The sequence below is a fragment of the Kwoniella bestiolae genome, chromosome 3 (genome assembly GCF_000512585.2).
Source record: "Kwoniella bestiolae CBS 10118 chromosome 3, complete sequence".
In the NCBI taxonomy this organism is placed as follows: domain Eukaryota; kingdom Fungi; phylum Basidiomycota; class Tremellomycetes; order Tremellales; family Cryptococcaceae; genus Kwoniella; species Kwoniella bestiolae.
The window spans coordinates 749,672-776,886 of record NC_089243.1 but is presented as its reverse complement, the minus strand read 5'-3'; the positions used below and the strand labels follow the sequence as shown (position 1 = coordinate 776,886).

At 46.4% G+C, this 27,215-nt stretch overlaps 11 protein-coding genes across 11 annotated transcripts; 4 read left to right on the top strand and 7 right to left on the bottom strand.

Moving 5' to 3' along the window:
* Window positions 1–805: 805 nt before the first annotated feature.
* I302_104973 (uncharacterized protein) lies at window positions 806–1,621 on the bottom strand (the record flags this gene model as incomplete). The annotated part of the gene is made up of 3 exons (XM_065869970.1): window positions 806–843; window positions 1,100–1,405; window positions 1,549–1,621. The coding sequence occupies 3 exons, from the start codon at window positions 1,619–1,621 to the stop codon at window positions 806–808; spliced, it is 417 nt and encodes a 138-aa protein (XP_065726042.1).
* A 430-nt stretch (window positions 1,622–2,051) lies between these two features.
* Window positions 2,052–3,318, bottom strand: I302_104972 (uncharacterized protein; the record flags this gene model as incomplete). Its single annotated transcript, XM_019195531.1, has 5 exons — window positions 2,052–2,149; window positions 2,218–2,317; window positions 2,397–2,950; window positions 3,019–3,224; window positions 3,287–3,318. The coding sequence occupies 5 exons, from the start codon at window positions 3,316–3,318 to the stop codon at window positions 2,052–2,054; spliced, it is 990 nt and encodes a 329-aa protein (XP_019042354.1).
* Window positions 3,319–3,853: 535 nt separating this feature from the next.
* On the top strand, window positions 3,854–7,061 carry I302_104971 (uncharacterized protein; the record flags this gene model as incomplete). Its single annotated transcript, XM_065869969.1, has 9 exons — window positions 3,854–4,030; window positions 4,184–4,264; window positions 4,354–4,463; window positions 4,520–4,670; window positions 4,723–5,090; window positions 5,154–5,278; window positions 5,326–6,672; window positions 6,757–6,972; window positions 7,045–7,061. The coding sequence occupies 9 exons, from the start codon at window positions 3,854–3,856 to the stop codon at window positions 7,059–7,061; spliced, it is 2,592 nt and encodes an 863-aa protein (XP_065726041.1).
* Window positions 7,062–7,579: 518 nt separating this feature from the next.
* On the bottom strand, window positions 7,580–9,992 carry I302_104970 (uncharacterized protein; the record flags this gene model as incomplete). Its single annotated transcript, XM_065869968.1, has 8 exons — window positions 7,580–7,891; window positions 8,109–8,388; window positions 8,542–8,845; window positions 8,930–8,981; window positions 9,076–9,159; window positions 9,244–9,337; window positions 9,421–9,575; window positions 9,690–9,992. The coding sequence occupies 8 exons, from the start codon at window positions 9,990–9,992 to the stop codon at window positions 7,580–7,582; spliced, it is 1,584 nt and encodes a 527-aa protein (XP_065726040.1).
* A 1,103-nt stretch (window positions 9,993–11,095) lies between these two features.
* On the top strand, window positions 11,096–13,441 carry I302_104969 (uncharacterized protein; the record flags this gene model as incomplete). Its single annotated transcript, XM_065869967.1, has 14 exons — window positions 11,096–11,296; window positions 11,353–11,365; window positions 11,435–11,455; window positions 11,527–11,600; window positions 11,675–11,806; window positions 11,872–11,920; window positions 11,981–12,011; window positions 12,069–12,127; window positions 12,197–12,276; window positions 12,363–12,555; window positions 12,688–12,928; window positions 13,008–13,028; window positions 13,088–13,107; window positions 13,209–13,441. The coding sequence occupies 14 exons, from the start codon at window positions 11,096–11,098 to the stop codon at window positions 13,439–13,441; spliced, it is 1,368 nt and encodes a 455-aa protein (XP_065726039.1).
* Window positions 13,442–13,591: 150 nt separating this feature from the next.
* Window positions 13,592–13,975, bottom strand: I302_104968 (uncharacterized protein; the record flags this gene model as incomplete). The annotated part of the gene is made up of 3 exons (XM_019195535.1): window positions 13,592–13,721; window positions 13,828–13,894; window positions 13,954–13,975. 3 exons carry the CDS (start codon window positions 13,973–13,975, stop codon window positions 13,592–13,594), a joined length of 219 nt encoding a protein of 72 aa, XP_019042358.1.
* Window positions 13,976–14,190: 215 nt separating this feature from the next.
* I302_104967 (uncharacterized protein) lies at window positions 14,191–15,786 on the top strand (the record flags this gene model as incomplete). Its single annotated transcript, XM_019195536.1, has 6 exons — window positions 14,191–14,312; window positions 14,462–14,665; window positions 14,809–14,901; window positions 15,049–15,279; window positions 15,439–15,563; window positions 15,653–15,786. The coding sequence occupies 6 exons, from the start codon at window positions 14,191–14,193 to the stop codon at window positions 15,784–15,786; spliced, it is 909 nt and encodes a 302-aa protein (XP_019042359.1).
* Window positions 15,787–16,101: 315 nt separating this feature from the next.
* Window positions 16,102–16,832, bottom strand: I302_104966 (uncharacterized protein; the record flags this gene model as incomplete). The annotated part of the gene is made up of 3 exons (XM_019195537.1): window positions 16,102–16,321; window positions 16,411–16,535; window positions 16,644–16,832. 3 exons carry the CDS (start codon window positions 16,830–16,832, stop codon window positions 16,102–16,104), a joined length of 534 nt encoding a protein of 177 aa, XP_019042360.1.
* An 831-nt stretch (window positions 16,833–17,663) lies between these two features.
* Window positions 17,664–19,842, top strand: I302_104965 (uncharacterized protein; the record flags this gene model as incomplete). The annotated part of the gene is made up of 7 exons (XM_019195538.1): window positions 17,664–17,897; window positions 17,987–18,111; window positions 18,216–18,350; window positions 18,468–18,557; window positions 18,645–19,017; window positions 19,142–19,252; window positions 19,357–19,842. The coding sequence occupies 7 exons, from the start codon at window positions 17,664–17,666 to the stop codon at window positions 19,840–19,842; spliced, it is 1,554 nt and encodes a 517-aa protein (XP_019042361.1).
* Window positions 19,843–20,827: 985 nt separating this feature from the next.
* On the bottom strand, window positions 20,828–22,186 carry I302_104964 (uncharacterized protein; the record flags this gene model as incomplete). The annotated part of the gene is made up of 5 exons (XM_019195539.1): window positions 20,828–20,925; window positions 20,993–21,081; window positions 21,153–21,340; window positions 21,444–21,586; window positions 21,646–22,186. 5 exons carry the CDS (start codon window positions 22,184–22,186, stop codon window positions 20,828–20,830), a joined length of 1,059 nt encoding a protein of 352 aa, XP_019042362.1.
* Window positions 22,187–24,882: 2,696 nt separating this feature from the next.
* I302_104963 (uncharacterized protein) lies at window positions 24,883–27,038 on the bottom strand (the record flags this gene model as incomplete). The annotated part of the gene is made up of 10 exons (XM_019195540.1): window positions 24,883–25,054; window positions 25,127–25,200; window positions 25,332–25,534; window positions 25,623–25,771; window positions 25,891–26,025; window positions 26,108–26,230; window positions 26,294–26,412; window positions 26,517–26,629; window positions 26,706–26,932; window positions 26,998–27,038. The coding sequence occupies 10 exons, from the start codon at window positions 27,036–27,038 to the stop codon at window positions 24,883–24,885; spliced, it is 1,356 nt and encodes a 451-aa protein (XP_019042363.1).
* Between the last annotated feature and the right edge of the window lie 177 nt (window positions 27,039–27,215).

The following is a 27,215-nucleotide window of genomic DNA, read 5'->3' as shown; positions in this document are numbered from 1 at the left end:
TCCGCTGCTGCTGCCGGTGCTCAAGGCGAACAAGCTCAAGAGGCTCCCAAAGCTGATGAGGCTGGTAAGTTTCAATCCATCCATCTGTAGAAAGTCAATGTTCGCTAATGTGTGGTGTGGTCTGTCGATTAACAGCCCCTAGCTCTTAAGCTGCCACCACACCTACCCCTTAGACCTGATTGTATGACCAGTAGGGGTTTCTAGGTGTTTAGAATCTGATTCAGGGAGGAGGAAAGGGTATGGTACCATTCTATCTCGGTGGGAAGATGGGGGATGAATGTTTAAACATTAGACCGTGGTTGGCCAAACGGTTGTAGCTGGACTTTTATCCTGTGTTTTCTTACCGAGTTGGTAGTTTGTGTTTGATGCATCAGTGGATGGAGAGTTTGTCAATTGCATTGATAATGATAGCATGGTTGCGTTGATGTCAGTATCATTGAAAGTGTTACCAGAATTTCTAAACGGATGTAGCTCGAATGATGGGGTTGGGCTGAGGTAACGAGTACAGCTGTCTCGGTTACTTGTCTGCTGATGAGCTCATGTCAGTACTGCATCCAAAATCGTACACTCCATGTCATCTTGTTATTATCCTTCTTCCAATCCCTTTCATGATCACGAAACATCCCCTCCTTTGCGGATGTCAAGGATAAACTCGATCTTCACCGAACCGACGATATCCCATTCCATTGCATCCCATGACAGTGTAGTCAAGTCATCAAACGATGAGACTCTATACTATAATTCATATGCTCCATCCCTTTTCCCTACACACGCTCCAGCTTGAGATTTGGCAGATACAGAGTGCCTAGTTCTTTCCGTATAATTGTTCGGAGGTGGTGATACCTGCGGATGTAATGAATGGGGAGAATGTCAGCGATATTCTCAATTTACGACGTGATTTTCAAGTGCGAATGCTTCCACCTTCTCCCATCATCTGATCTAGCTCCGGATCAAGAAGGACCCCACGAAGTGCGACTTCTCATGGTACGAAAGCTTGTCACGTCTCCTTGTGTCCTTGATCCGCTCCACATCTGTATCCCACCTAACAATGCTCCCTATCTCCTTCTGCTGACACCAAAAAGATATGACAACAACTCACCAAGTTCCTCGATAGTAGGTTTCAGCTCATCCAAATAAGCTTGGTATTGCCCCTTGTTCTCCACCTTCTCCTTGACACCCTCCAAGATCCTCACGGCAGTAGCGTAGTCATTCACCTTTCGCGAGGCTCTGAGGGCGGCATCGATAACTTCGGTGGAGGGGACCAAGTCGTAGGCGAAACAGTTGTTAAGACCTCGTTGTAATTCGAAGAGGTCACCGACGGAGGAGAAGAAGGTTTGGTATCGGCTGTTGAAGGATTCGTAAGATTCGGTCTCGTGGGCGTGGGCACCTGAGGCGAATCGAATACCTATATACATATTCATGAGTCAGTGTCGTGCTTCTTTCGTATAGCTTGTATGTCGGGCATGGGGATAGGAGCGAGGGACATAATACAATGGATGATTCGCGAACAGAGACGTTACGTGGAAGTGCAATGGATAAACAACTCACCACCGAGGGCAACAGGCCTGAAAGAGGGAGCTACGAAAGCAGGCTTGGCTCTGAGGATGGCTCTGAATGACATTTTTGATGGCGAGGAAGCTGAGTGGTGAGTGTGCTGAGTTGATGCAGTGAGATGGAAGGTGTCAACAGTTGGAGTTGAAGCATAAACCGAGGAATGAGCAAGTGAGAGAAAACCAAAGGGTCAAATCGGAGTGAGACGCTAAAGCTACCAGGAGAGAAATTCCGTCCAATCATAACGGCATTTTTGACATGACAGCTTAAGTGGGTTATTTATATAAATTATCATCATGCTCAACATCAACATCATGCATACGAGTAATGCATGATGCATACTCGTAATGGCGGTCATATGCTTAACAGCACTGCCATCTGCTATGTGATATATACCTACCTCAGCTTATACATGCTGTAGCTGAGGCTCAAGTATTGAATGATGCTCTTCGATGCTACGAATGACATACAAATATAGTGTTCAAAACACAATAACCCCCTTACATATCCTCAACACTCCATTGATTCTTCTCGTACTCATGCCTGACTGCTGAATTCTGAGCTTGAAAGTATTTCTTCTCGAACCCATTTGACCGGTCTATGAGGAATGCAAGAGGTGCATTAGCAAAATGCCTACCATGTGGACAGAGCTGAGTTTGTACTCACCCACGCCATCCCACCTGAATCCAGGCGGTATACCAAATCGATTCGGCGCGTAGGGTCCTTGATATTTCGGTCGTCTTGGTCCCTTTGATTTCTTCTTTTTCTATCGCCATACAACACTCGTGATCAGCTTATCATTTCAGCGGTACGAGGATTCAAGCTGATATGGGAATACCACTCACAGTCAAAAATTCCGCCGCAGGATCATTCCACCTTTCCACCTCCTGCAACTCCCTATTCATCCTCCTGTCATCCCTTTCAACACCAACATTCCTCCTCTCACCCATCTCTCTTTCCTCTCTCGCCCTGACCTCCCGAGCTTGGCGCTGCACCAGCCCTTTCGTCCATTCTTTCCTTTCCAACTCCTTCCGTTTCTCCTCTTCCTCCCTTTGTCTCTCTTCTTCTTTCATCTTCTGCAGATCTATTATCCTACCACTGGCATCTCGGTGAACAGTCTCGTTCTGCCCTTCATCATCCTCTACTTCGGGTTCAGGCGAAGGTTCCTTCTGCGCTGCTAGTCTCTCACGCTCAGCTTGCATTTGTGCGGCTGTCCTCAACCCTCCTTTTCGCTTTGGTGGGGCGGGAACTTCGGGGGTGGCCGAGGCGTCTGGATCAGGTTTGATCTTGGGCGATGAAGGTCCAGCTTCGGCGGAGTTCGACATAGGTAGTGAGGTTGATCCGACTGTAGACCAGGATGATTTGGACTTTTGGAATGTCGATAGACCCTTTCCAACCACTACATACGCCATGTCAGCTTGTCGCAGTCTCTTACGCATGTAGTATATGGGAAATTAAGAAGCTTACCAGGCGCATCACCATCCTCCATATCTTCATCCTCGTCCCTATCCCTCACTTTCCATTCATCCTCGTCTCGCAGCATCAGTCCACCACTACTTTCCGGCTTTGAACCGCCTATGTAATCCTCGTTCTTGGGTTTCTTCTTCTTCTTCTTCATCGTTGGGTCGCTTGAGCGTGCTAGAATAGCATCTCGTTTGGGGCCTGACATGTACCTATATGTTCAAAGTTAGCTTGTCATCTCGGTATCGGGAGTGAATGATGGGTTGCAGCTCACTTGTCAGCTAAGTAAGCTTTTAGGTCGGGCATGGCGGAGAGTACTCTCGCTCGATTTCTTCGTTCTAAAATGTATGCTCGAGCTGATGCTCCGCAGCTTGTTGCTTGTCTTTGCGGTGTTCCAGATCGACAAGAGGGAATAGTGATTGATGCAGACGAAAGAGATATTCGAAGCAGATACATCCTGTTATAACGCAGGTACAACCGTTGACTGTTCCGACTATGCGGTTATCGCCGCTCTGGCACGCGAGATTAGGTGGCAAAAAAAACATTAGTAGTAAAATTAATTCCGTTACCTTTTTATGCTCTTACTGTACGTGCTCAGTATGGTGTATCGCTGCTGTACCCTGCCCTGATTCATTCATTCATTCATTCCTCCCTCTCCTTCTATTCAACTTTTATATCATTTCCTTCCCTTCCTTACTCACTTCATACATCATCCTAACAAGCATCATAAAACGATACACGAAGGTAAAGCTATCAGTATACCATCGCCTGATCTCACAGCTCAGCATATACCACTTCCACTCTCAGTTTCTTTTCCCTTTCCCTTTTTTCGATAAATAAAATGCCCCTTCCTTCATTACATCCTCTACCTGCAAACCCAACTACTGGCCAACAACCTCTCGGAACAACATTGGGATCAAGAGGTATAAGCGCTGTAGCTCCTGCTAGTGGATCGAGTGGAGGGGTGAATAGGGAAACGTTGAAGTCTTTACAGGATGTTTACTGGAGCGATGATGAGGTAAGCTTCTATCTTCCTCCATCTTCCTCATGATGGATTGACACATGAAACGCGTGAAATACTCGATGAGAACCTTCGGAAACCTTTCATGTCTCATCAAAGTTTTACATGGCATCCCTAGATCAATGCACAGACAGCTGACATAGGGTATAGGATGATCCCGATTGTCTGCTTTGTGCTGAACCGCTGGATCTGTCGGATCTGAACTTTAAGCCGTGTCAGTGTGGTATGCAGGTAAGTGTCGTTCTCCCTCAAGAGCTGTCGGCTGCGTAGTGAGGATCGTCCGAAGATTGGATAGCTGATGTTTTACTCTCGATACGTAGATCTGTCAGTTCTGTTATAACAAGCTGTTGGGTTCAGATGCACGTTGTCCAGGTTGCAGAAGACCGTATGATGCGAAAGCTGTGGTGTTCCAACCTGTGGACTGGGAGGAGTAAGCTGTAACTTTCGTTCCGAAATGGAACAACTAGCTGATAATAATAATAACAGGGTGAAGCGCGCAAAAGAGCGGAAGACGAAGCGAGCGAGGACGATAAAGCAGCTTACAACGATGGGTAGAAGGCATTTACTAGGGGTGAGGATAGTGATGAAGAATATGGTGTACGTGATAGGGATGAAGTTACCTGCTCCGGGCGATGAGGTGAGCTCTTCCTCTGATCTTTACCGGGATGTGTAACTCACTGGGAATATAGGCTATACCGATATTACGGTCCAACGACTATTTCGGCCAATATGGTAAAATATCTAAAATATACTTGAGCGATCGAACAAAACTTTCCTCCTCGGCGGTGTCGACCCTTTTAGAAGATGATCCATCCACTTCGACCGGTATATATATAATTTACGTTCGGAGGGAAGATGCTGCACGAGCGATAGCTTCTTTAGATGGGATACCTGCTCCTCAAGGCCCACCTGGATCATTACTCAAAGCGAACTATGGGACTACACGTTATTGCGAGTCTTTCCTCAAGAGTCAGAAGTGTGATACACCCAATTGTCATTGTTTGCATGAGTGGGGTGGAGATAGTGATTGTTTCACGAAAGAGGATATGGAAACTGCGTACGTTGACTTGCACCCTTTTCGAGCTTGATCTTATGAGATAAAGCTGATGTTTGCCTATAGCTTGACGAGACCTGCTGAATACGATGCTAGACAAAAGCAAACCATTGTATCAGCTGCTCCCCAACCTCCTTCGTTATCCTCGAAGACAGCTTGGCCCAAACCATCTTCGGACGATGTCAATGGATGTAAGTACACCTTTCAGCGAAATCTTGCAGCGGCCTTACTGACAGAGACACAGCTTCAACCGGGCTACCAAGTGCAGCTAGCTGGGGTAAAGGAATCACCGTCAAGACCGCCAGAGCTAGTAATACCAATCCAATCGCTCGTCCCACCAAGATCGGCAACTTCGTTCCACTGGGCAAAAGCAATGCTGCGTTCCCCCTTCCTACTCCATCGCCCACGATACCCATCATCATCAAGGAGAAGAAAGAACGGAAGTCTCAAGCTATGGCACGTGGGAAGAGTACCGACTCAACGCAGAGTGCCGCTACTGGTAGTGCTCAGACATCGCCCAAGAGGAAATCTGCGACCTTACCAACCCTTACTTCCACCAAGCCTTCATCCACATCAACGCCCGCACCTCCTCCACCACCACCCGGACTACCAGTCTCTGCTACTTCCTCCACTCCTGCCGTACCCGAGCCTCCTGTAGATGAGTTCATAGATGAACAAGCATCAGCTGACTCGGATGCTGGACCATCCTCTTCATCACCTGCACCTCAAACACCAGCCAGATCAACCGATTCCATACCACCTGAACCACTGTCCACCGAACCTATCCTCATTCACTCGCCATATCCCGAACCCGTTATCTTCTCATTCCCAGCTCACGACAAGGATTTCGCTTTCGTACTTGGAATGGACGACTCCGAATTGCAACAGCGATATGCGCAAGCTGGAGGATATGAGCCTAGTCCATTTAGCAAGACATTGGAGGGATTAGCAGAATTAGGTGTCCATGCTCCTGAATTGCCTGATTTGTTCGAAGGACCATCTTCCCGAAGGGGCTCATTCGGATACAATGGGCTGTTTAGACCGTTTGACCCTTCAGAGGGGGAAGATGGTTCGCCTGCTGTATCAGACGGTACGCCTGGACCGTCGCGTGTGAGGGGAGAGGACCACAATGCCCAAAGAACGGAATCGCGATTCGGGTTTGCCAGACCCACCTCAAGTAACTCAAGAGGTCAAAGTCCTTTTAGCAATATGAGGAGAAGTGTAGCTGAACAATCTGGTCTAAGGGATGGATGGTACACCCGCCAACAACAGGGCAATGAAGATACTTTCTCGCCGCACCCACATGCTCAGCAACAACAGAACGATCCTAGGACAGCTGCGTTGGCTGCTCAAGTTGCATCTTTTGTTGGAAGTTACGATTCGTCTGTTGGTGCTATTGAGACGAACTGGACTGGTGGTGGAGCTGGAGTTGGAGCCGGTACGGAGTCGGTGTACTCGAATTCACCTTCGCATCAGCGTCAATTGGGTTTGCAGCAACAAGGTGGATACGAAAGAGGTAGATTGGATCATGGGTATATGCAAGCGAAGGGTTTGGGTCGATCGGACAGGGATGAATATGAGCCTCGTAAGTTTTGCTTCTTTTCTTGGTCAAGATGTTACAGTCTGCGAGATGAGACCTGCTAACAACGCATCGATTGATGTTATACAGCGGTACTGCAATACGGAACCACTCAAATCTATTCCAACCCCGCTCATTCCCAACAACAACAACGAACACTCTTCTCACCTGAATCCACATCTGTACACGAAGAAAACAACAACTTCCAATCGCCCCTTTCTTTCGGTCAACATCAACATCCCGATGCCAGACAGTTGATGGCTCTGCATCATTCCAGAGGGTCCCCTACGCCTCTTGCTGCTCATGGTGAGTTCGCTGTTACCATTCGTGCTATGTAGTGGGATTGTTGGCTGATAAGGCCGTTTGCTCTGGTTATAGCCTATCGAAGGTATTGAGTTGTCGTCAAATTTAGTTCGATGAATGATGAGAGAATGCTTTTGCCTTGTTGACACACATTTGACTTATCCCTCCTCGTAAAAACAAAAATCGTATCATGTGATTCGATTATATACCTTCTGTTCCCTTTATATACCCTTGTCTTCCTTGACAGACAGATTGAATCGAATCGAATATGCATCTGCCAGAATAGTGCATGTGATCAGATAAGGAAGACGCACTGGCGCAATACTCTTGCTCATATGTGCGGGAGATTTGACTGACCGAAAAAGTCTGATACTGCCATTCGAATTGCTCTTACTGATAGACGCTGCAAGCATTGATCTCAATTGCTAGTCGGGTTGTGAACATGCTATTGATCTGTTTGGGCAATACCTCATTCTGACACGAGACAATTTCTATTCCATTTCACAATTATTCTTCTAACACTCTATATACATCTATAAACGTCATTCCGGTCTATCAAGCATACCATTCCACGTTGAGTCTTCGCAATACAAGTCATGGACAGAAGAGTCTACTCCCTCCCATACAACCCGAACTTCTTAATATTCTCAACCCACTCCCCCCTCCTCTTCTCACTCATCTCCTCGCTCAACTTCCTAGCCCTCTTCCGCATCTCCTCCCCCTCAGGTCCATTGATAGTGTCCAAAGCGGCCCTGACCTCCTCCTTGAGTGCTTCGGGTGTACCCTTGATGATTACTCCCTTCCTGTGAGCTACCTCTTTACCGATGGAGAATCCCGTACGGTGCTGGAGGAGCTCGATGCCCAGTCCGGAGGAGTGGACACGGGAGGCGAGCGTTACTTGGTCGCCTCGCTTGCCCCACGCCTATGTGAGATAAGATGAAGGTTAGTCAGGGCCCTGTCCGTCCTAAGCTTAGGTCATGGATCTGAGAGGAATCTGTTCGATACAGCAAAATTGGGAGCCGAACGCATCCATGGATATTGCGCACGATTACCATGGAACATCATGAACGTGTGACAGACAGCGCGTCTCGAAAAGAAAAGGGCCGGGACAAATCTGTAGGTTGGAGGGTTGTACTCACGATGATAGGCACCCCAGCTTCAATCGCTTCGACGTAAGAGTTCGCCCCACAGTGAGACACGAAACAGCTTACAGCCTTATGCGATAATACACCGACCTGGTCGAGCCAATCCGGCGCGATGCAGATGCCTTCTTTTTCTGATGATGCAAGAGTGTCCTTGATATATTGAGGTAATGAATGTTTCTGTCTACCGCAGGCATAGATATAAGGAGTATTAATTTCTTTCAAGAGGTCAAAGAGAGCTGGTAGGGTCGGTCCCGCATCAACGAGGGTCCCGAAACTGCCAGCGATATCATATTAGCGCCAGTACCACATCTTTAAAGCTCTCAGGTCATTCCAGAACCCCCCCCCTCCTCCCCTCCTTGGACTCCCGTGAGAACCGAAACATCCTCGACAATGGTTGAATTCATCTCAAGTGTGACTGCCTACTCACCTAATATAAATAACCGACTTATCCCTCTGTTTATCCAAGAATTCCCTGACGCCCTGCCCCAAATCAATCTTAGGTCTCCTTTCGGACCACCCCAGCTCAATAACCTCCTTCTTTCCCCTAGCGGTGAAATACTCGTCTTTCCGAAAAGCCTCCAGCGTCTCGGGTTCAAGGACGGAGGCGGGGAAGCATGTGATCCAAGCTTCCGGTGCGGTCGTGCATTCTTGCCAGCCCGATAATAACTGTACCCAAGACATCTCAGCTACGGAACTCCAATCCATGTCTGACCCCCATCTTTCGAAAGAATCTAGTTGCAAAGGAAGGAAAAATAAGCTCGTCGATTCATATAATATGTACCGTTCATACAGTTAGTATGGTCTCGTGTACTCACAGAAGGGTGTATAACCAGGGATCTTGAGTATTGTCTTTGATTCAAACAGACACTAGGGACACAGACAAACAATGGTTTCAATTGAACGCGATCGAAAGCAAGAAGGAGATGACATGGTAGATCGACGGATCATCATGCGTACTCACAGCTTTGTAGGCATCGGCTTGTTTCAGCAAATGAGCGGCTTGAGCACCGAAATCGGAATTTTCAACATCCAGATCCCCTTGAAGCTGGCCAATCATGCGGCAGGTAGGCCGTCCCGTTAGTGCTCGACTTTTGGATATGTCAACTGCTAGTAGTAAACGCTGACTTACCAACTTTGATTGTGGGGCATTTTGCACCTCAGGGTATGCCTCCAGGGCGTTGTTGATGAACCTTGTAGATCCGTTTTGCTCAGAGCCAGCGAGGCTAGGTGTGATATTCATTCACGTTAGGTCAATCATACTGCTTGACATGGTCCCTAGTATTGTGTCAGAGGACTTCGCGCTCACTACAGCATCTCACCGATCGGTAACGGGCCATAGGCAACTAATTTAGGTGGTCTCAACTGAGGGAAGTTCTCCTCCACTTTGGATTTGACCGATATCCAGAAAAAGCCTGCTCCGTCGTATATAAAAGTCGAAGGGTGTGGCCACGGAGCTGAGTCCTATATTATGGGTTGTGCGATTGAGACTGCAATCAACCAAGATATCCTTCTCCCGCATGATGGATGCACGAACGGTAGACATGAGATGTAGATAAATGTGTGTAAATGACTCACGAGTAAAACACCCTCGTACCCTTCCCCCCCTTTATAGATAACATCGATGTATGAACCAGTAAGATCGTTCCACGCCCTTTTTTCACCAACTGGTATCAATTTTATTCTTGATTTGACATGTTCTGCTACCCCCTGAGTTTCGATGAGGCTTTGAGAGTTTTCGAGATTGTTAACGTGGAGGATGACTGAGATGCATAAATCCGGAGTATGAGTCAAGAGTGCTAGAGAAACTTCGATGACTGGTGGGACATGGGAGAAGGGAGCAATGGTTCCAAATACGAAGTGAGATCTCGGTTCTGACATTGTTCGTGTCTTTTACAATATTTGATAAGGCGATATAAAAAGTATAGAGAGACGGGCAGGGATGATTTACAGCATCATCGAATGGGAATCTAGCTTTTTAACCTTGACAAGTGTTTCTCGAATCATAATCCAACGGACCATCGATACCGAACCAAATAGTCTGTACGTCCGATTGGTGATTGAGCGATCGGTACTGTGAATGAAGCGATAAATGGCAAGACCCTGTGTATTCAAGGGTGCGGAGAATGAATTTTCCAATGTTGTAGGTAAGCATCTCAGGTCAGCGTTCTCACTGAGTATGCAACGCTGTGAGTTTGCGAAGAATGATGAATCAGTGTTGCTTTGGTCTCGTTTTGACGGCTGCGCCCGGAGGCGAGAAGCGAACTATCCCGTATCTGTTTACGTTGTATGCTATAATTGCTTCACGGGATCGGCGAGTGGAGTGTCGGTGGAGTAAGTTGAACTGGGGTAACTTAGGATGACCTGAATATGGGGTATGTCACCACGCAATTCCCCTCAAGCGCAAAGACAATCAATATCATGCGTTTCAGAGATTACATAGGTATGTATGAGGCTAAATAAATATGTATGCTTTGGACTGGCTGTGTGGTCCATCTCCAACTGCTTGACGGGGTTGGTTGCTATTTTTGGTCATATCGCATGGATAAGGTCAACAACATCACCGGTCCGATTTCCCCCTCGCAATTGATAAGATAAAATTGGAAATCCCCCTTACCCATTCTGCCTTATTCCAAGATCAAATTTTATTCTGCCTTATAACCCACGTGCAAGATGCCGTGAATGCCTTATTCCAATTGATAAGTATATGAAATCATAGACAGATCATGCCTTATTCCAATGTGTACATACGACTTATGCCTTATTCCAATAGATACATATGAAAATATCAAGTCAAGTCTGCCTTATTGTTCTTCGGATTTGCCAACGACGAGTCGACGATGGTGGATGATTGGAATATATGTTGGTGAATAGACTGAACATAAACAAGGTGGGAAAGGTATAAATGGATGAGTGGAAGCAATCCCGAATCCCACTCGAAAGTCAACTTTCGCATTAGCCCCACATTCAGGTGATCTGTAGCAATGTCGAAATTCAACGACTCACAAACCTCTGGTATGGCTCCAGAGGAGATCCAACCAGCTAGGATAGTGGAGCAATTCCAACTAGACGAAGAGGGCCAGAACGACGTTGAAAGTAGTAATGATAATGGTACATCCGCGTTGCCTCGTGTGGATGGCGGTTGGGGTGCGTGGAGTTATCTGGCTACTGCTACAGCGCTGGAGGTGAGCTGTCATCTGTCGGTTTCATATGTTTATAGCTGATGATGATGGTACTCTAGACGCTAGTATGGGGTGAGTTTGCTTCTGCCTCTCGTTGACACGGGAGGAATGTATACAAGACTGACATGATGTCTTGTAAAGGTCTGGCCAGCTCTTATGGAGGTAAGCGTGCAGTATCGGGCAGAGTAGTCCGGATATCTGTGTTGATATAGGCTGGACGTCCGTCATCGCAGTATTTCTCGATCACTATACAACGCTATATCCAAGCTCAACCGGTCTTCTACCTATCATAGGTACAGTAGCGATGGTATGTCATACTCTCCATCCCATACGACGGTGTCTTCAATTTACTGATCACTGAATGTATAATTGGGTGTACAGGGCATAATGTACCTTCTCATGTCCCCTCTATCACTCTACCTCACCTCGTACCCACGCCAGAGAAAAGGGACCATGTGGTTGGGACTGATGATTATGTTTGCTGGATTCATGGGAGCAGCATTCACCAATAGTGTGAGTCTGAACCGGGGAAAACAAAAGCGGGAATGGGAAAGATGTATTGAGAAGTTCTTTTATAGGCGGCAGGACTTGTAGTCACACAAGGTGTTTTGTACGGTATTGGTGGGAGTAAGTCATGTCTCCCATCCAAGTCAAGAGCAAACCACTGAAACTCATTGATGACCTTAGCTATGCTATACTGTCCCACGACGAACTACATGTAAGCTAATCCATTGATGTCTTTCTTGCGACCCGTTAATAATGGGCCATACGGAAGGTTCGAATGGTGGTTGAACAGAAGAGGACTCGCTTCAGGTATAATGCTCTCTGGCACTGGTATGTTGTTCTCCTTGGACTGACTTTTCAAAAAACTTGGGAATATCATATGCTGATTCCGATGTATAGGTGCTGGTGGTCTGGTCATGCCTTTGATTTCGAACGCTCTTCTTCAGAAATACGGCAAAAGGACCACTCTTCTATCCATCGTAAGCCACTTTGTCTATCATGTGTCCCTCATAGATATCTGCTCCATCGATACATACCGCAGGGAGAGAGCTCATTCAGCTTACAGGGAATCTCATACACCATCCTCATCGCTATTCTCATCCCCTTCGTCCGAGCCAGATTGCCCATCCCTGCAACCACGTCTTCGAGAAGACCCAAAGTGAATTGGGAGTTTACTAGAAGATCGACATTCTGGTTACTCTGGATGGGAGTATTGTTCCAGGGTCTGGCAGCGTTCATGCCTGTGACATATCTTCCATGTAAGTTGTGCTCCTCCCTCTTTCAAACCCATGTATCCCTCAAGTACATAATAACTGGAAGAAGAGGTTTTCATGATGGTACCAACAGAGCAAGAGAATCAAATGCTGATTCCATCTCGTAAATGACCATAGCCTACGCAACAGCGCTCTCCCTCTCACCTACGATCGGCACCCTCTCCATAGCGCTCATGAACCTCGCCAGAGTGCCCGGACAAGTCATCATAGGTCATCTGGCAGATAAGATCTCACCTAGGAAATTGATCTTGCTCATGGCCCTTGCGTCGGGGATCAGCGTCTTTGCGGGATGGGGAGCTGCGAGGGATGTAGGAGGTTTGGTAGGGTTTAGTTTGGCTTTTGGGGCGTTTGCTGGAAGGTGGGTCGATACATTCTTATCAGTACTATTCAGGTCTTTTGTATGGGTTTAAGCTGATTTGGTGGTGCTTGTGAATTAGTTATACCGCTTTGTTCTCTAGGTGAGTGGACGGTATCTTATAAGATAGAGATAGAAAAATAGCTAATTGAATGGAAGTAGATTCATAGCCATCCTAAATCGTAAGTCTCTTTCTTACAACCCGCACCCCTACCCCTACCATTACCCTTCCATTCCTTTCCACCCATATCTGAGAAATGTCGATCACTGACAACTCCTACAGGCGATGATCCCCATCTCCCGGCCATCCTATACTCCCTCTTCTTCCTGGCGCGAGGTATCGGTTCAATAGCCTCGGGACCATTATCCTCTGCTCTCATGTCTCATACATCCTCCCTCGACGGAGCGAAGGGTGGATACGGCGTGGGTGAATATGGGGTGTTGATCATTTGGACGGGGGTGGGGATGGTCATGAGTGGTGTTGGGGCGGGCTACAAGAGTTTGAAGTTGGATTGATGTGTTGTGAATTCTGTAGGGTAGATTAGCTCTGGTTTGAATATAATCATATGGTATGAATGATTTGGAAGATCGAGATGACTTACTTGGTATGCACTTCGAACGTTCCTACTCGAGTACCACTTGTCATCGTTACCCAATGTAGGCTTGTTAAACAATCTTCCCTTGACTACCAGATACCATCCCCACCACACCCCTCGCAGCTTTGCCTCCGAAATCTCTACCCGAGTTTCTGGCCGCTAAGAGCGAGATGACCAGACACGCTCCGACGAACGCGGTGCTGCATTTCAAACCGGAGGATCAGCACAGATGTATCTCATTACACAAGAAATCTGGCCGGAGAGTATAATCAGGAGAGTGATGTTGTGTGAGTGGAGTATACGTACAATCTGTAAAACGTAGTTCGAGAGAGTTGTCGTTCTTCCTCTGAGGTTCTTGATGAGGCGAATATGGCTGTGTATGTATGTGGATCAGCACGGGTAATCTATGGAAGGTGGATAGGGCAGACTTACATCTGAGATTTGGGAGTGCCATGCTGCTTTGTGATGTTGGATTATGAATAATGGAACGAAGAGAATGGAGAATGGAGAATGAAGAATGGAGAGATGAAGAGATGCGAGTTCAGTTGAGGTTGAATCTCGGTTACCGGATTCAACTGTTTCAACTATTTCAACGACAGTGATCTACCTCTCTTTCGTTGTTTTTTGTCTTTGCTCCTTTTCATACATACCAAATCACATCTATTCACAATGTTCAAGAAACGCTCTCGACCAACTTCAGTGCGTGATAAGCCGCGTGTGGAGGACGAAGGTGGTAAGGAGGAGGTGGAAGATGGAACAAACCTAGAAGGAGACGAAGAGGATAGTACGGGGTGAGTCTGAGTTTGTCTTCTATACATATTCTGCCCATCTGTCAATGGGAGCACAAGTTCAAGCTCCCATACATATGTATATTCATGATGTCTTCCCAGATCTACGTGAAAGTCAAGATGCATTATGCTGATATTACCCCCCCCTCCAGCCGAACAATCGAAGACCTAGTCCTCCTTCGTAAATTGCGTAAATCCCAAGCTCAGCAGGGTATAGACCTTGAAAAGCTGAACCGGGGCGAGCAAGAGAAAAGAATAGGGAAGGGAAAAAAGAAGGATAAAGAGAAGGATTTCGATGCGAGTGAGAAGTATGGGTTGCAGGCTGGACCATCTAGGGGAGGGGAGGAGAAGGATGAGTGAGTGGTTGACATTTGACTCTTGATTCCGAAGCTCTGGAGATATCGCCAGAGTTGTCGTAGTGGTTCACAATCACTCTTGAACATGGTGTATCACCAGAGAGACCAAGCTAATGATAATAATTCTTGCTTTTGCCTCGTAGCGAGTTGGAGGATGAGAATGAACGGGCCAAGAGGTTGGTCCGTACGAATAACTTCACACAGCAGACGAACGCTTTGGATGTGGATAAACATATGTGAGTGGGATTTGCCTGTTGTCATATCGCTCTACTGCCATTTGGTCCTTGATACACTGCCAATGGCCATACCCATGACGGATCATTGGTTACTTCGTATACCACATCACCCAGAATACACGCTGATACCACCTTGACCAAACGCAGGATGGCATACATCGAATCCGAGCTCGCCAAAAGACGAGGCGAAACCACCTCATCCAATGACGATACCAAGCCCAACGAGAAGTACGACCCTCAAGCGGAGCTGTACAAGATCGCAGAGCGGTATCAGATCATCGAGGGGAAGAACAAGACTAAGAAGCTGGATGATGAGGGGAATGTCACTAGTTCGTTGGGGATGTTGACTTCTATACCGGAGGTTGATCTTGGTATGGAGTGAGTGGGGTTTTATTCTTTCTCGAGATCAAGGTCCTGGGAAAAAACAGGAGGAAGGAGGAGTTGTGTATGGTTGATGGACCTCACCCCGTTGCGGGGTCATTCAGTTATACTAAGATTGATATACAGTGATCTGGTGCTTACTTTATATCATCGCAGTAATCGTCTACGGAATATCGAGATGACCGAAAAAGCCAAGCGGGAAATGATGGAATCGCGAAAGCAGGCCGCCATAGAAGCTGCCGAGAAGGAGAAGCAGGAGGAGGATTATGCTGCTGCGAGGTGTAGGTGTAGTCTCCCTATATCGATACCTGTATCCTCTCCTCCCCTGAGGCGAAGTAATATGTGCTGATAGTGTTTTCCGTTCTCGTAGTCTACCGACCACACCAACGGGTCGCATCGGATATATATGCTATACAGGAGGCGAAGAGGTTGGAAGCTGGTTTGGCACCTCGTACGGAGAATGCTACGGATGAGCAGGTGTATGAAAGGTTCAAGAAAAGGTGAGTGTGGTTCGATCAAATCATACTCTATCTTGTCTGCCCTCCAGGTATAAGCCTCGTCTCAACCTTTCTTCCGGGTCAAAAGGATTCTGCTGATTCATGGAATTATGAATATAGGATGAAGCACTAGTCTATTCTTTACGCTCAGAAAGTCAATCCCATCCCAACGTATCAATGTTGTATTCTATGCCAGTTCACTTAGAAGGAGGCCCAATCATGCATCAATGCCCTTTTAGCTACATGCAACGATCTATCTGCATTATATCCGAATTCAAGCTAAGAAAGGATCTGCATTGTCCACTTTAAAGCGCAGAGACGATCATCCATCCAGCTCGGATTGGATATCAGCCAACAATTCACCCAAGAACGATTCTTCCTCCTCGTCGTCTGCAGAAGTACTGGATGGGGAGGTGGTGGAGTCTACCACGGATGTTGTCGTGGAATTATCAGTCGTTGTGGTTGCAGTGGCATTGTTAGGCAGGACTTTATGGTTCTGAGTGTAGGTCGTCGTGTTGGTTGCATCCCACAGTTGGAATACCCTGTTCGTTGGATGATGGACAGTCAATGAACGTTCATGAGACAGCGGAATGTTCCTTCGGGATCCTGAGGCGGATCAGAGGGGACTTACAAAGTCTCACCAGCAGTGACATTTACGTTCCAAGTCAAGTTCGTCCCCGTTATATTGGTGAATTCGTATAACCATGTAAGGTTGGCGTAGTAACCTCCTGTACCAATTTGGACATTGTATGGAGCCTATGAGTAACATCGATTGTCTATATCAGCTTTGCGTTCTATCTCCGTCTACGGCTTTACTTAGTAATGTAATTGGTAGAGGTATTGGTTTATTAGACATTCACTCACAGTCCCAGCATCTCCATATCCCCAATCGAGAGTTACGTTCCCCCCCTCCACTGGTGAGTCGGGTGTGATAGTTAGGTTGAGGGAATTTATAGGTGCCCCTGCTAATACTTTGACGTCTTCCCTTTTGATTGGTGTGGCGAATGAGGTGCTGGCGAGAGCAGCTAGGGCGAGGAGGGAGTTGATGAACATGATGAATTTGCTTTCTAATTTGTGTCGTAGGGCTGAGGGATCGATCAGTAGAGCAGTGGATTAGAGATATACGTGTAACAATATTCGCAGACAGTCAGAAAGGATCAACAATTACAATACATGATTTGGAGGGTGTATACTCTGTGCGGTGCATCTCAAAGTGACTACGAGTGTTGGTTTCTTCTTTCTGTGATGATGCATGTTTCCATGATTTAGCGTGTTTTTCTTCGATAGGGTGCTCGTTTCGGATAGCACAAAAAGCACCTGAGCACCCTGGGTCGAGTAGAGAAACAGTCCTGCCATGTGTTTGTGCATTCAATGTCTCTTGTTCTCGTTTTTCATACCCAGTGTCGCGATGTTGAGTGCAAGTGATGTGTGTCATGATGCATATAACAAGATCACCTGTATGCATATATCATAGTATGGGTGAGATGGGGCAGAATGACGGTGAGCAGAGTGAGGATTGATGGTGATGATTGATGATGATGTTTGATGGTGTGATAGCGGACAGTCGTGCCTGAGTCTAGATTAAAAAAGTGAGTACGAACGAGTACGAATGAGTACTCGAGTAGATGCAAAAATTGAGTAATGAGTGAGTATGGCTCATACTTGCTCATCCTCATTGTGTATCTGTACATTTATTATTGCAAAACCATTCAACAGAGTACTATAAACTTGCGTTGGAGCCAGCTGCTATCGACTAACCTGTATCCCAACAACGTATCACCGTCCATCCAGAAAAACCAGAAAAACAAATCATTCGACCATTGGTGTCGGTCCGCCCTTCTCCTTTGAAAGGACCATACTACGCTCAAGAGGACCACGGTCACGATGTCAGGCCAATCCACACCCTCCTTATCAGCCTCCACGTCAACGTTATACGACCCAGATACCCCCAATGAGCGCACACATCTACTGGGCAAGCACAAGGCGGTCTCAGAACCATTATCACCCATCATATCGCAGGATCAAGATCAAGATCAAGATCAGGAAGCGCAGGCAGCACAAGAACAGGGAGAGGAGGTAGAAGTGTACGAGCCTGGCAAGGCTTCTTTCTCGCAGACTGTGAGTGTGATTTGTGCAAAAGCAACAATTTGTGGTGAGAGTATACTGTACTGACGGTTGTTTTTTTGGTTTCGTTTTATTTTGTTCAGCTATTAAATGTATTGGGAGATTTGATAGGAACGGGTCTCTTGGCTTGTCCAGTAGCTGTAGCCTATGCAGGATGGGTGTTGGGTCCTATATTCTTGTGTATGGTCTGTGCAGTGACTTTATGGACGTGAGTTCAACCATCTCTTATGAATTCTTTATCGTTGACCGCTCCTGTCAAACGGCTAATAATCTGAGGTGACAATCTGATCTGATGAACTAATTATTGGTTAGGCTCAAAATTCTGATCCGAATAATAGAGAAGGACAGACGAATGAGGAATTTCGCAGATGTTGCGAGGTATGGATTGGGCGAGAGGGCAGAAAGGTGGATTACGGGGATCTTCGTAGGGGATTGTTGTATATGGCTGTAAGTGGGACCTCATTTTCAGCAAATTCCATTTCTGGAGTCTCAAGAAGGACAGGACCGAGTCGGTACATGATATCATGTATCATCGCTGATTCTTACGCCGTCACCTCGCCGCAGAATCGCCCTCATCGTCTTATTCTCCGATACGATGGAAGCCGTCCTACCCGTATTCACAAGTAACCAATGGAAGCTCGTCGGTGCGGCCGTGTGAGTCCTACTCCCCCAATCCCTCTCATCTAATCTACCTCAATTATACCCTCTGCTGTGGATCCCTAGCTGATATTTGGGGATCAGTATAATCCCCCTCAATTTCGTACCACTGCGATACCTATCCTACACCTCCTTTTTGGGGGTCCTATCAACCTGGACCCTAGTCTGCATCCTCATCTTCACAGGCCTCACCTCGACCTCATCGCCCGGATCTATCCTTCACCCATCTCCCACAGATCTATTCCCAACGCACGGATGGGTCAAACTCGGCATATCCTTTGGTTTGTTGCTGAGTGGATTTGGTGGTCATTTCCTTATACCAAACTTGATAAGGGATATGAAGAACCCCAAGGACGCGGATAAGGTCGTGGATGTTGCTTATGGGATTTGTATGGTCGTTTATGCCTTGGTGGCTGTTTGGGGGTATTTGATGTTTGGTAGGGATGTTTCTGATGAGGTGGGTTTAATCTTCTTACTCTTCAGCATTTGACTATGGTACAATCAATTGTCTTAGAGGGAACCAATCCTAGGATTCCTACATTGTGAATGATTGCTGATTGCATTGTTTGCCCTTTTCGCAGATAAGCAGAGATCTAGCCAAAACACCCGCCTTCTCACCTACCATGGCTAAAGTAGCAGTCTGGATGGTGGCGCTGAACCCTCTTACCAAGTTACCATTGGGCTTAACACCGGTAAGTATACTTCGCAGTCTCAACAACTAAGCACTGTCCCTCCCCTCATCGTATCTCGTTGCCTGTCAACTCATACCCCATTGCTGACGATGATTCTATTCCAGCTATGCGACGTAGTCTTCTCATGGTTCCACCTCCACCCCACAGTCTACCTTCCCCTCAAACCCGCCCCCACACTTCCGCCCAATTCCCCAACCTCACCTCTAACACCCTCCCTCGCCTCCCCCTCCTCCTCTCTCCAATTCTTCCCAGAACTCCACACCTCCAAACTCGAAAGAGCCCACGAGCGCCGCGAACTTCTCAAGAAATACGTCCTCCGACCTGCAGTCTCAGTAATCCTAATCATCCTTTTCATCCTGGGCGCACTGGTCTTACCCTCCTTCGAAACTATCATGAGCATCATGGGAGGTGGGCTGTCGGTGGTTAATTGTATTCTCATTCCCATAGCTGCTGGGTCGAATTTGTTTGGATGGAAGAAGGTCGATAAAGTGATTTTTGGGCTGGCGAGTGTAGTGGCGGTGATTAGTGTGATTTGTGCGGTTTTGAATGATCAGAATGCTGGTGGGGGTGGTGGGGCGGATCAGGGTTAGTGCGTGCTTTATTTTGGGTTCATCTTGTCAACCTCAACTTTGGTAGACATTGGAATTAGGTTGAGCAATGGATAATGGGTAGGACACTTGGGAGCAGGATCCGGTCGCTTCGGACACATAGAATAGAAATACAGATTTTATAACGTTGTAACGATACCATCCCTCACGCATGTTGCTTTCACGCGATGTCTCTTCATCTATCATGAACTCAAGGCCAATATTCGATATTCAGCGAAGCAGCGCCAAGGTTTTGTTCAGGATTAGTGAATTGAATTCCCTCCCACTGATGAGCTCAATCGCTGATGCGATCTAAAATCACAAGTCATGGAAAATGAACCGACAGGGTTCGCGTTCAAAGTACGGTTGGATACGATACGATTCATGCACAACTACCAATACCACTAACCTCAAAAGATCATCTACAGATCGCTCAACTCCCTCTCTTCCCGTCAAGGTACTATACTGAGAACTAAAATATATCACAGAGGAAGAGGGAAAACACCCATGTATGTGTACGTTCTCTTCTTCCACTCACGCGATTCCAAAAAGATATGTACGATGTGAATTGTCCATCGAATCGGAAAAAGGCTTGAAGAATTATAGAGGAAGAAAAAGAAAAAAAGAAAAAAGAAAACGGTGGTGGCACATACAAAATTAGATCAAGTGGAAGCAGCGAATTATAGAGTCAACAAGGGATAAAGAATGAAGGATTGAAGAAATTATAAAGATGGAGAAAGGGAAAAGAAAAGATTATACCTGCCTAAGATATCGGAGAAAGAGCAAATATTCAAATTTACTTGATCTTCCAGATGTTGATGATTTGGATTTGATTACGACATCGTAATTATGTCGATGTTCAAGCTCGGTATACAGATTGTCTGTCGTTTGATGTGAGTGATTATGGGTGGATGTGATTCGAGTGAAGGTATGTTTTGTAGAGGAGATGAACGATTTCGAAGCGCGATGCCTAGCCCAGATATCCTCCTTACTTGGCTCCCCAGCTCCACCAACTCGCCTTTTTCTTCTCTGGCGCAGGGTTGTACTCCTTTTGCATCTCAGCGAGGAGGACGTCGAATGCTTTGGCTAAAATTACAGAAATGAATCAGTCATGGGTTAACTCGTGGTTACACCTGATTCAAGCAGCACTCACAAACATTCTTATTATCCTTGGCACTGGATTCTATGAAACCCGCATTCAACTTTTTAGCCAAAGCTTCACCTTCAGCTGTAGATACGGCTCTATAATAGCAATCCAACGACATCATCAGTACACGACCGCACACAACTGTGTTACTGGACTTGTGACCCACCGCTCAGATTGTAAATCCAACTTCTGACCAACTAACACACATGGAACTTTCTCCAACCCCGCGTAATCGAGGATCTTGTCATGTACTATGGGGACCATGTCGAATGATTGTCTTGATGTGATCGCGTAGACGAGGATGTATCCGTGAACTCCGATACCGTATTTACCGGGGAACAAGGAGTATTCTTCCTAATTATCGTACGGACAGATCGACTCATTGTCAGCTGCTACTACTACTTAGTAGTGTGAGGTAGCAAAGGGCAAGCTGAAGGAGAGCTGGGAAGTTACTCACCAATCCTGCCGAATCGATAATCTCACATTCGTATTGAACCCCATTGTAGGTTACAGTTTTGTGTGAAGTGTCCTCGATGGTAGGGTAGTATGATGCGTTGTATGTAGGAGGAGCGACGTATTGCTGAGTCAGTGAGGTTTTACCTGAACCAGATACCGCATATTAGCTCAATGTCAACCTGAGTGGACGCCGGCTGACTCACCAACACTCGGTGAACCCATGATCACCACCTTTCTCTTCATAGTAGCTCCTGGATTGCTCATGCTGGCTGTATTTGTAGTGGTATTGCGTAGATACAAAGAATTTCCAATAAATCCAGTATCGTACTCTATCTCCTCTTCGATGAGAGTCTCTGAATCTTCCTCGTCCGAGTCCGAGGAAAGTGGCAGTGGTAGATGGGATGAGGAGACTGCTGTGGTTGAGGAAGTACGTGAGAGAGGGGATGCCAGGCGCGAATGAGGGGAGAGAGGTGATGATCGAAGATGTTGTTGTTGAGGTAGAGGGGATTTACGTGAGGCCAAGCGTAGATTCCAGGGATCAGGTGTGTACGATGGGAATCCAGTAAAGTATGTGGAATGTTGTGGTGTTTTCGGGGTGGTAGGTGACGCAGGTTCCGAGTTGCGTCGTTTGTGTTCGCGATGTACGGGTGAGTGGACGACCAGAGTAGGTAAGTTGATTGAACGAGGCGAGTTGCGAGTGACAGGTGTGGTAGTTGATGTCGTTGGTGGGGTATTTGTTGACATGTCGAGGCAGGATGGATGAGAATTCAGAATTGATCGTTAGTGATGTTGTTCTCGTTCCTTGCGAGTGGATCGGGAAAGTGAGAAGGGCAAAGGTGTTTATAAAAGATATGGAAAAAAGGGTAATGAAGTATGGTTAATTCGATCAAAAAGATCAGTGCACTAAATTGTATAATGATAGTGCGGCTAAAGAGAAGGAGCCAAAGCGGGATTGGAATATGGAATGTGGATCAAGGGAAGGGAACAGAGCGTAGAACAGTGATAGTGGGGTAGTGAGATTGTGGCTTGAAGATAAAGCCAAGGCGGCAAATGATAATGATGTTGTGATTGTTGTTAAAAGACAAGTCAAGGATATTCAAGAGCTCTTTCTCTCCTCCGATAGATCAGGATTAGATGATGATTATATGATATTACAAGGGTGTTGATAAGGTTAAGCTGGATAGCCAGGTAGAACAAAGGGAATAAGTGGCAAACGATAGGATTATGGATAAAGGGAGTCACCAATCGTAATGTTGATGAGCGACATAAGACACAACCCTTTATGTAGTCATTCTTACACTCTCCCGTCAAAGCTGTGTTTACCCAAAGCAAAGAAGCACTAGAACAAGACAAAGCGTGTTTGTCCAGCGAAAAGCACGTTGATCATACCCCAAAAGTTGTTTGGAAAGGTCGTGTTTTTGGTGTTGTTGACAAACGCAAATGTATCCAAACTAGATGTACCCCCCATCCCTTGTCTCTCTCCCAAAGGGATCAGAGGGGTCAACAGATAAATAAACATAATTGAAATCCATGGATGGCTACGGCGATATTACCGGCGGCACATGAAACGCCTTTGGCCTCGAATCCAATCCGGGGTTGAAGAGGAAGAGAGAAGAGTGGAAGCACCAATTCCGATGAGAGTGGAGTCGGAGGGGTCATGATTGGGGATTCGTTTTGGGGTAAAAGGAAAGGGTCTGATTGTGTAGATAAGGAAGAAGGATCGACATTCTTCGTTCTTCTTCTCCTCGGTTGGCACTTCGCAGGACCGGACGGAGGAAAGAAGCGGGGGTTCGTCGGGTGTAAGGTGAGTGACCCAAAAGGGGAAAGAGACACGAGAATCAAGATTGCGGTGATGGAATGAGAAGCAGACGCAGCACAGGCACTGAAAGTTGTGTTTTCCAGCGAATGTGCGATGAAGGGATGATGTGAAAGTGGGATGGAAATGTGCGAAACTGCCAGAGAAGCAGAACGAGTCCGTATGACAATGGACGGAACACTGGTAAAGCCAGAGCAAGACGAGGAATAAGGTGTACTGTCGCAAGCGAAGAGTATGAGAATGAGGAACAGGGAAGATAGAGGATAACAGGAAGAGCTGACGAGAGTGGAAAAGACAGGGAACGTATATCCATATGAAGTCGTGGTGTGAATGTAGATATTCGAACACAAACTGGTAGATGGAGCGAGGAGGTGTAGGGATATATCACTCACGTTATACCTAGATATAGAACCTTTCCTTCCTTTATTCTATATGAATTCGTTGGTAAGGGTGTAAGTATCAAAGGGATACCGTCCTGTTCTGTTCTACTCGAGTGTTCGCCTCAGTGGTATGAGTTGATTGAGCTGGTGGTGGTGGTGGTGGTGGTTGGTGGTGAAGTTACTTGAATAGATGAGATAGAGTGGAGTATGTTCGACTTGAGGAGTGGTGTCGTCGTTTGATCTTCTGATCGAATTCACTTTGATTGTGACGCTTGATTAGAGTATAGAATGAAAGTCGTACTACAGTACCTGCTGTCACTTTCACTTCGCTTAATCGTAATTAATTGTACTTGTTTCGATTGAATCGTAATCACTTGATCTTGATCTGGTACTATATGCTGTGCACAGATTGTTATTGGTTGTGTGTATGTGTGTATGGAAAGGAAGTGTATAGTTGTCGATTGATAGTGGTGTAGATATGTTATGGATGTGAGAGAGATATGGATTGTTCATATCAAGCCAATTGCAGTTCCAATTCACACATGCATCCACATCCACACCCACACCCACATCCAACTGATTCAGGACCAAGATGGCGATGTGATGTGATTGTGGGGTTACTCCTCTGTGTTTTCGAATTACAGTACTAGTATATGCAATTTCCCTGATCCGGATTATCGGTTTTGGGTTGGTTCGCAAATCGAGTTTCAGTCGGGTGACCACTTTCAGGTGAGGGCGTCGGGTCGTATAGTACTCTACTTATACATCTGGCATCCTAGTGAAGCACTGTCATATGTAACTCCTACTATGCATGTGTCAAGGTGCAGCGAAGAAGCAGCATCCCATAGAAAAGACTATCCATGTGTACATGGACCAGTCAACACTCTTCCCTCGTGCTATAGCACGTTCACCATCATGTTCTTCTCTATTCCCCAATCATACGGCTTCGTGCATCAAATAACCCAACCAAAGGAAGATCAAGAACACGTTACATGTCTTCTTCACTTGGTCTGATCCCAAACCCAACTAAACTTGATGAAAGGTATCCCTTTACCATACACGTTTCATCATACCATCTCACATGTCACGATAACAACGTATCAAACGAGGAGATAGGCAAAAGCAAATACAGCACAGCACGCTCCGTGGCATTGCGTAAATGGAACACGATGCTTGCTGGTTGTACAAAGTGATATCATCACCCCAGCTATCTACGGTAATACACAGTGCATACATCACCTACACTACCACCTAACCTCGACTTTCCCACTCCTCGCCAACTGTCTGACACCTTTAAAAGGCTTGTACATCACATCACCTTGGACTTTCAGCTGATCCACTCTCAAATTGGAGAACGAGTGATGCTGAATATTGAAAGATACTTCGAAGGAAGGGGATGGTGTGGGTTGCGTTTCCCTAAAAATACATAGAGAGATACGTTATCAGCTACCTGGATTGAATCCCCCACATGGCGGTAGAGATACGTACGAAGAGACGAATGATCCCGTCAATGTAGGTGATCTCTCGGTCGAGACTAACGAGGATAATTTCCATTTCAACACCTAGCACAACGACATGAAATCATCAGCCCAATTTCTAATGTGCATGCATTTTAAACCGGCAGCTCAAAACCACCCATCTGCATCAAGACAGGTAACGGGAACGATAATTGTATGTATGATGAGCAACTCACCTGATTATGCGGATCAAACTCCCAATTCCCACCAGCCACATACCCCTCCGCCGTCCCTTCCTCACTCCGACTACCCAACGGTTTCCGATCCCCCTGGGCAGTCGCACTAACCGACGTAGCGCCCTTACCAAGGTATATGGAGATGACTATATCTTCCAGTGGACGACTAGGCAATTTCGATGTGAGGGTTATAGAGAATCGGCCTGTAGCATACCCATAACACAATCAGCTTGATGCATATTGCCGTCGAGGGTCACAAGAAGTGACGTCGGTCAGAAATACAGGACATACCTCCATTAGGTTCAACCACCAAACTAGCTTTCACACCCAAAGGTATCTGATTTTTGGTATTTGTAGGAGCAGCTTGATACTCTAATAATCTGAATTTACCATCTGGAGGGATGAATGATAATATACGGTTCTTCTCCCACTTGTTATACCTGAGTAACAAATATAAGGAACATCAGCTTCAAACATCCCATCCTAACCTAGCAGATTCACATGTCTACGGCCGAGTTGAGAGGAAGGGTGTAAAGCAATATGAGGAGTGCAGACTTACCGTATACAAGGATGGAAGGCACATTCATCCAGTACTTTCGGATTCGCAAAGTTCAACAACAAATCGGGATTACCTGATAATCTGGAATTACAATTTATCCTACCCCAGACAGAGGAAGATAGGATATTTCCACGTCTGCGCACATGAAGTTTCAGCTACAACCCATCATGCGATGTTTTGGCATGGGGAATTAGCTGGGATATGGACCACCACTCACTTATCTATTATAGCATCTATCGATTCCTCAATATCAAAGTAAATCTCATTTGAAGAATGCCTCACACCGGGTCTTCTCCACGGTATGGGCGCGGTGAATGGTTGAGTCGTTGGTGCTTGCAGCCTACCCCACAAAGTTGTATGAGCTGTCTGTCTTGCCTGGAGCTGCGGTGGCGAGCCAGCTCACCCTGATACTCCCGCTACGTTCAGGAGCTTTCTCATCAACGTTGGAGGAAGGACAATCTCTTTTAACATGTTACTTTCCATCGTCATTGGGTGACCCTCATCTAACATTTCCTCGATGAGCTAAACCAGCAAATACGTCAGCCTGGCATTTTCGAGCACATGCCATATACAGAAGTAGAGGAAGAGGAATCTTCGATATGCAGGACAAGGAAGAGCATACCCACCATATAAATGATATCGAAATTATCTTTAATGTTAATCTCCGTTATATCCCCCAAGTAATCCCTCAGCGTATCCAAGAAGGAATCCAAAAATGAAAAAGCGAATAACGGGTTTACTGTTTCCGATAACGGTTTATGATCTATATCAGCTCTTCATAGTGGTTTGAGTGTGAGTCAGACAACGCTACTCACCCTCCTGCCCTACAGGAACCAAGAAAAACAGCCCCTCCCTCTCTACATGACACAACCCCGCGCCTGACATACTTCCCCCACCCCTCGAGAGGGTGTTCACCCAAATTACCGGATCAAGTTCTGCATTTTCTGATAAGGCTCTCTTGCGTGCTGTGTTGAATGTGTCTATATGTAATGAAGGGTAGGAGGGGGGATGGAGTGGGAAATGAGATGAAATGAGGGGTTTACTACGATGTTCAGAATGGTCAGGTAGTAAGATCTATCGGAAGCGAGAAGGAAGAGCAGGACTCACCCGTTGGAGTCTAGTATGATGATCCCGTCTATACGTCCCATTCTTGGTCTGGTGTATTGGTCTCTTGTCGATTACTGGTTGTATCTGAGCTCACTAATGCATGAACACTACTACTTGCCAACATCATCGACAGACCGTCGGTAGCTGTTCGTCATCACATCGAGTGAATGGCCATGTCCTTCATTTGCCACGTGGATTGTTGCGGAGACTCCATAAAC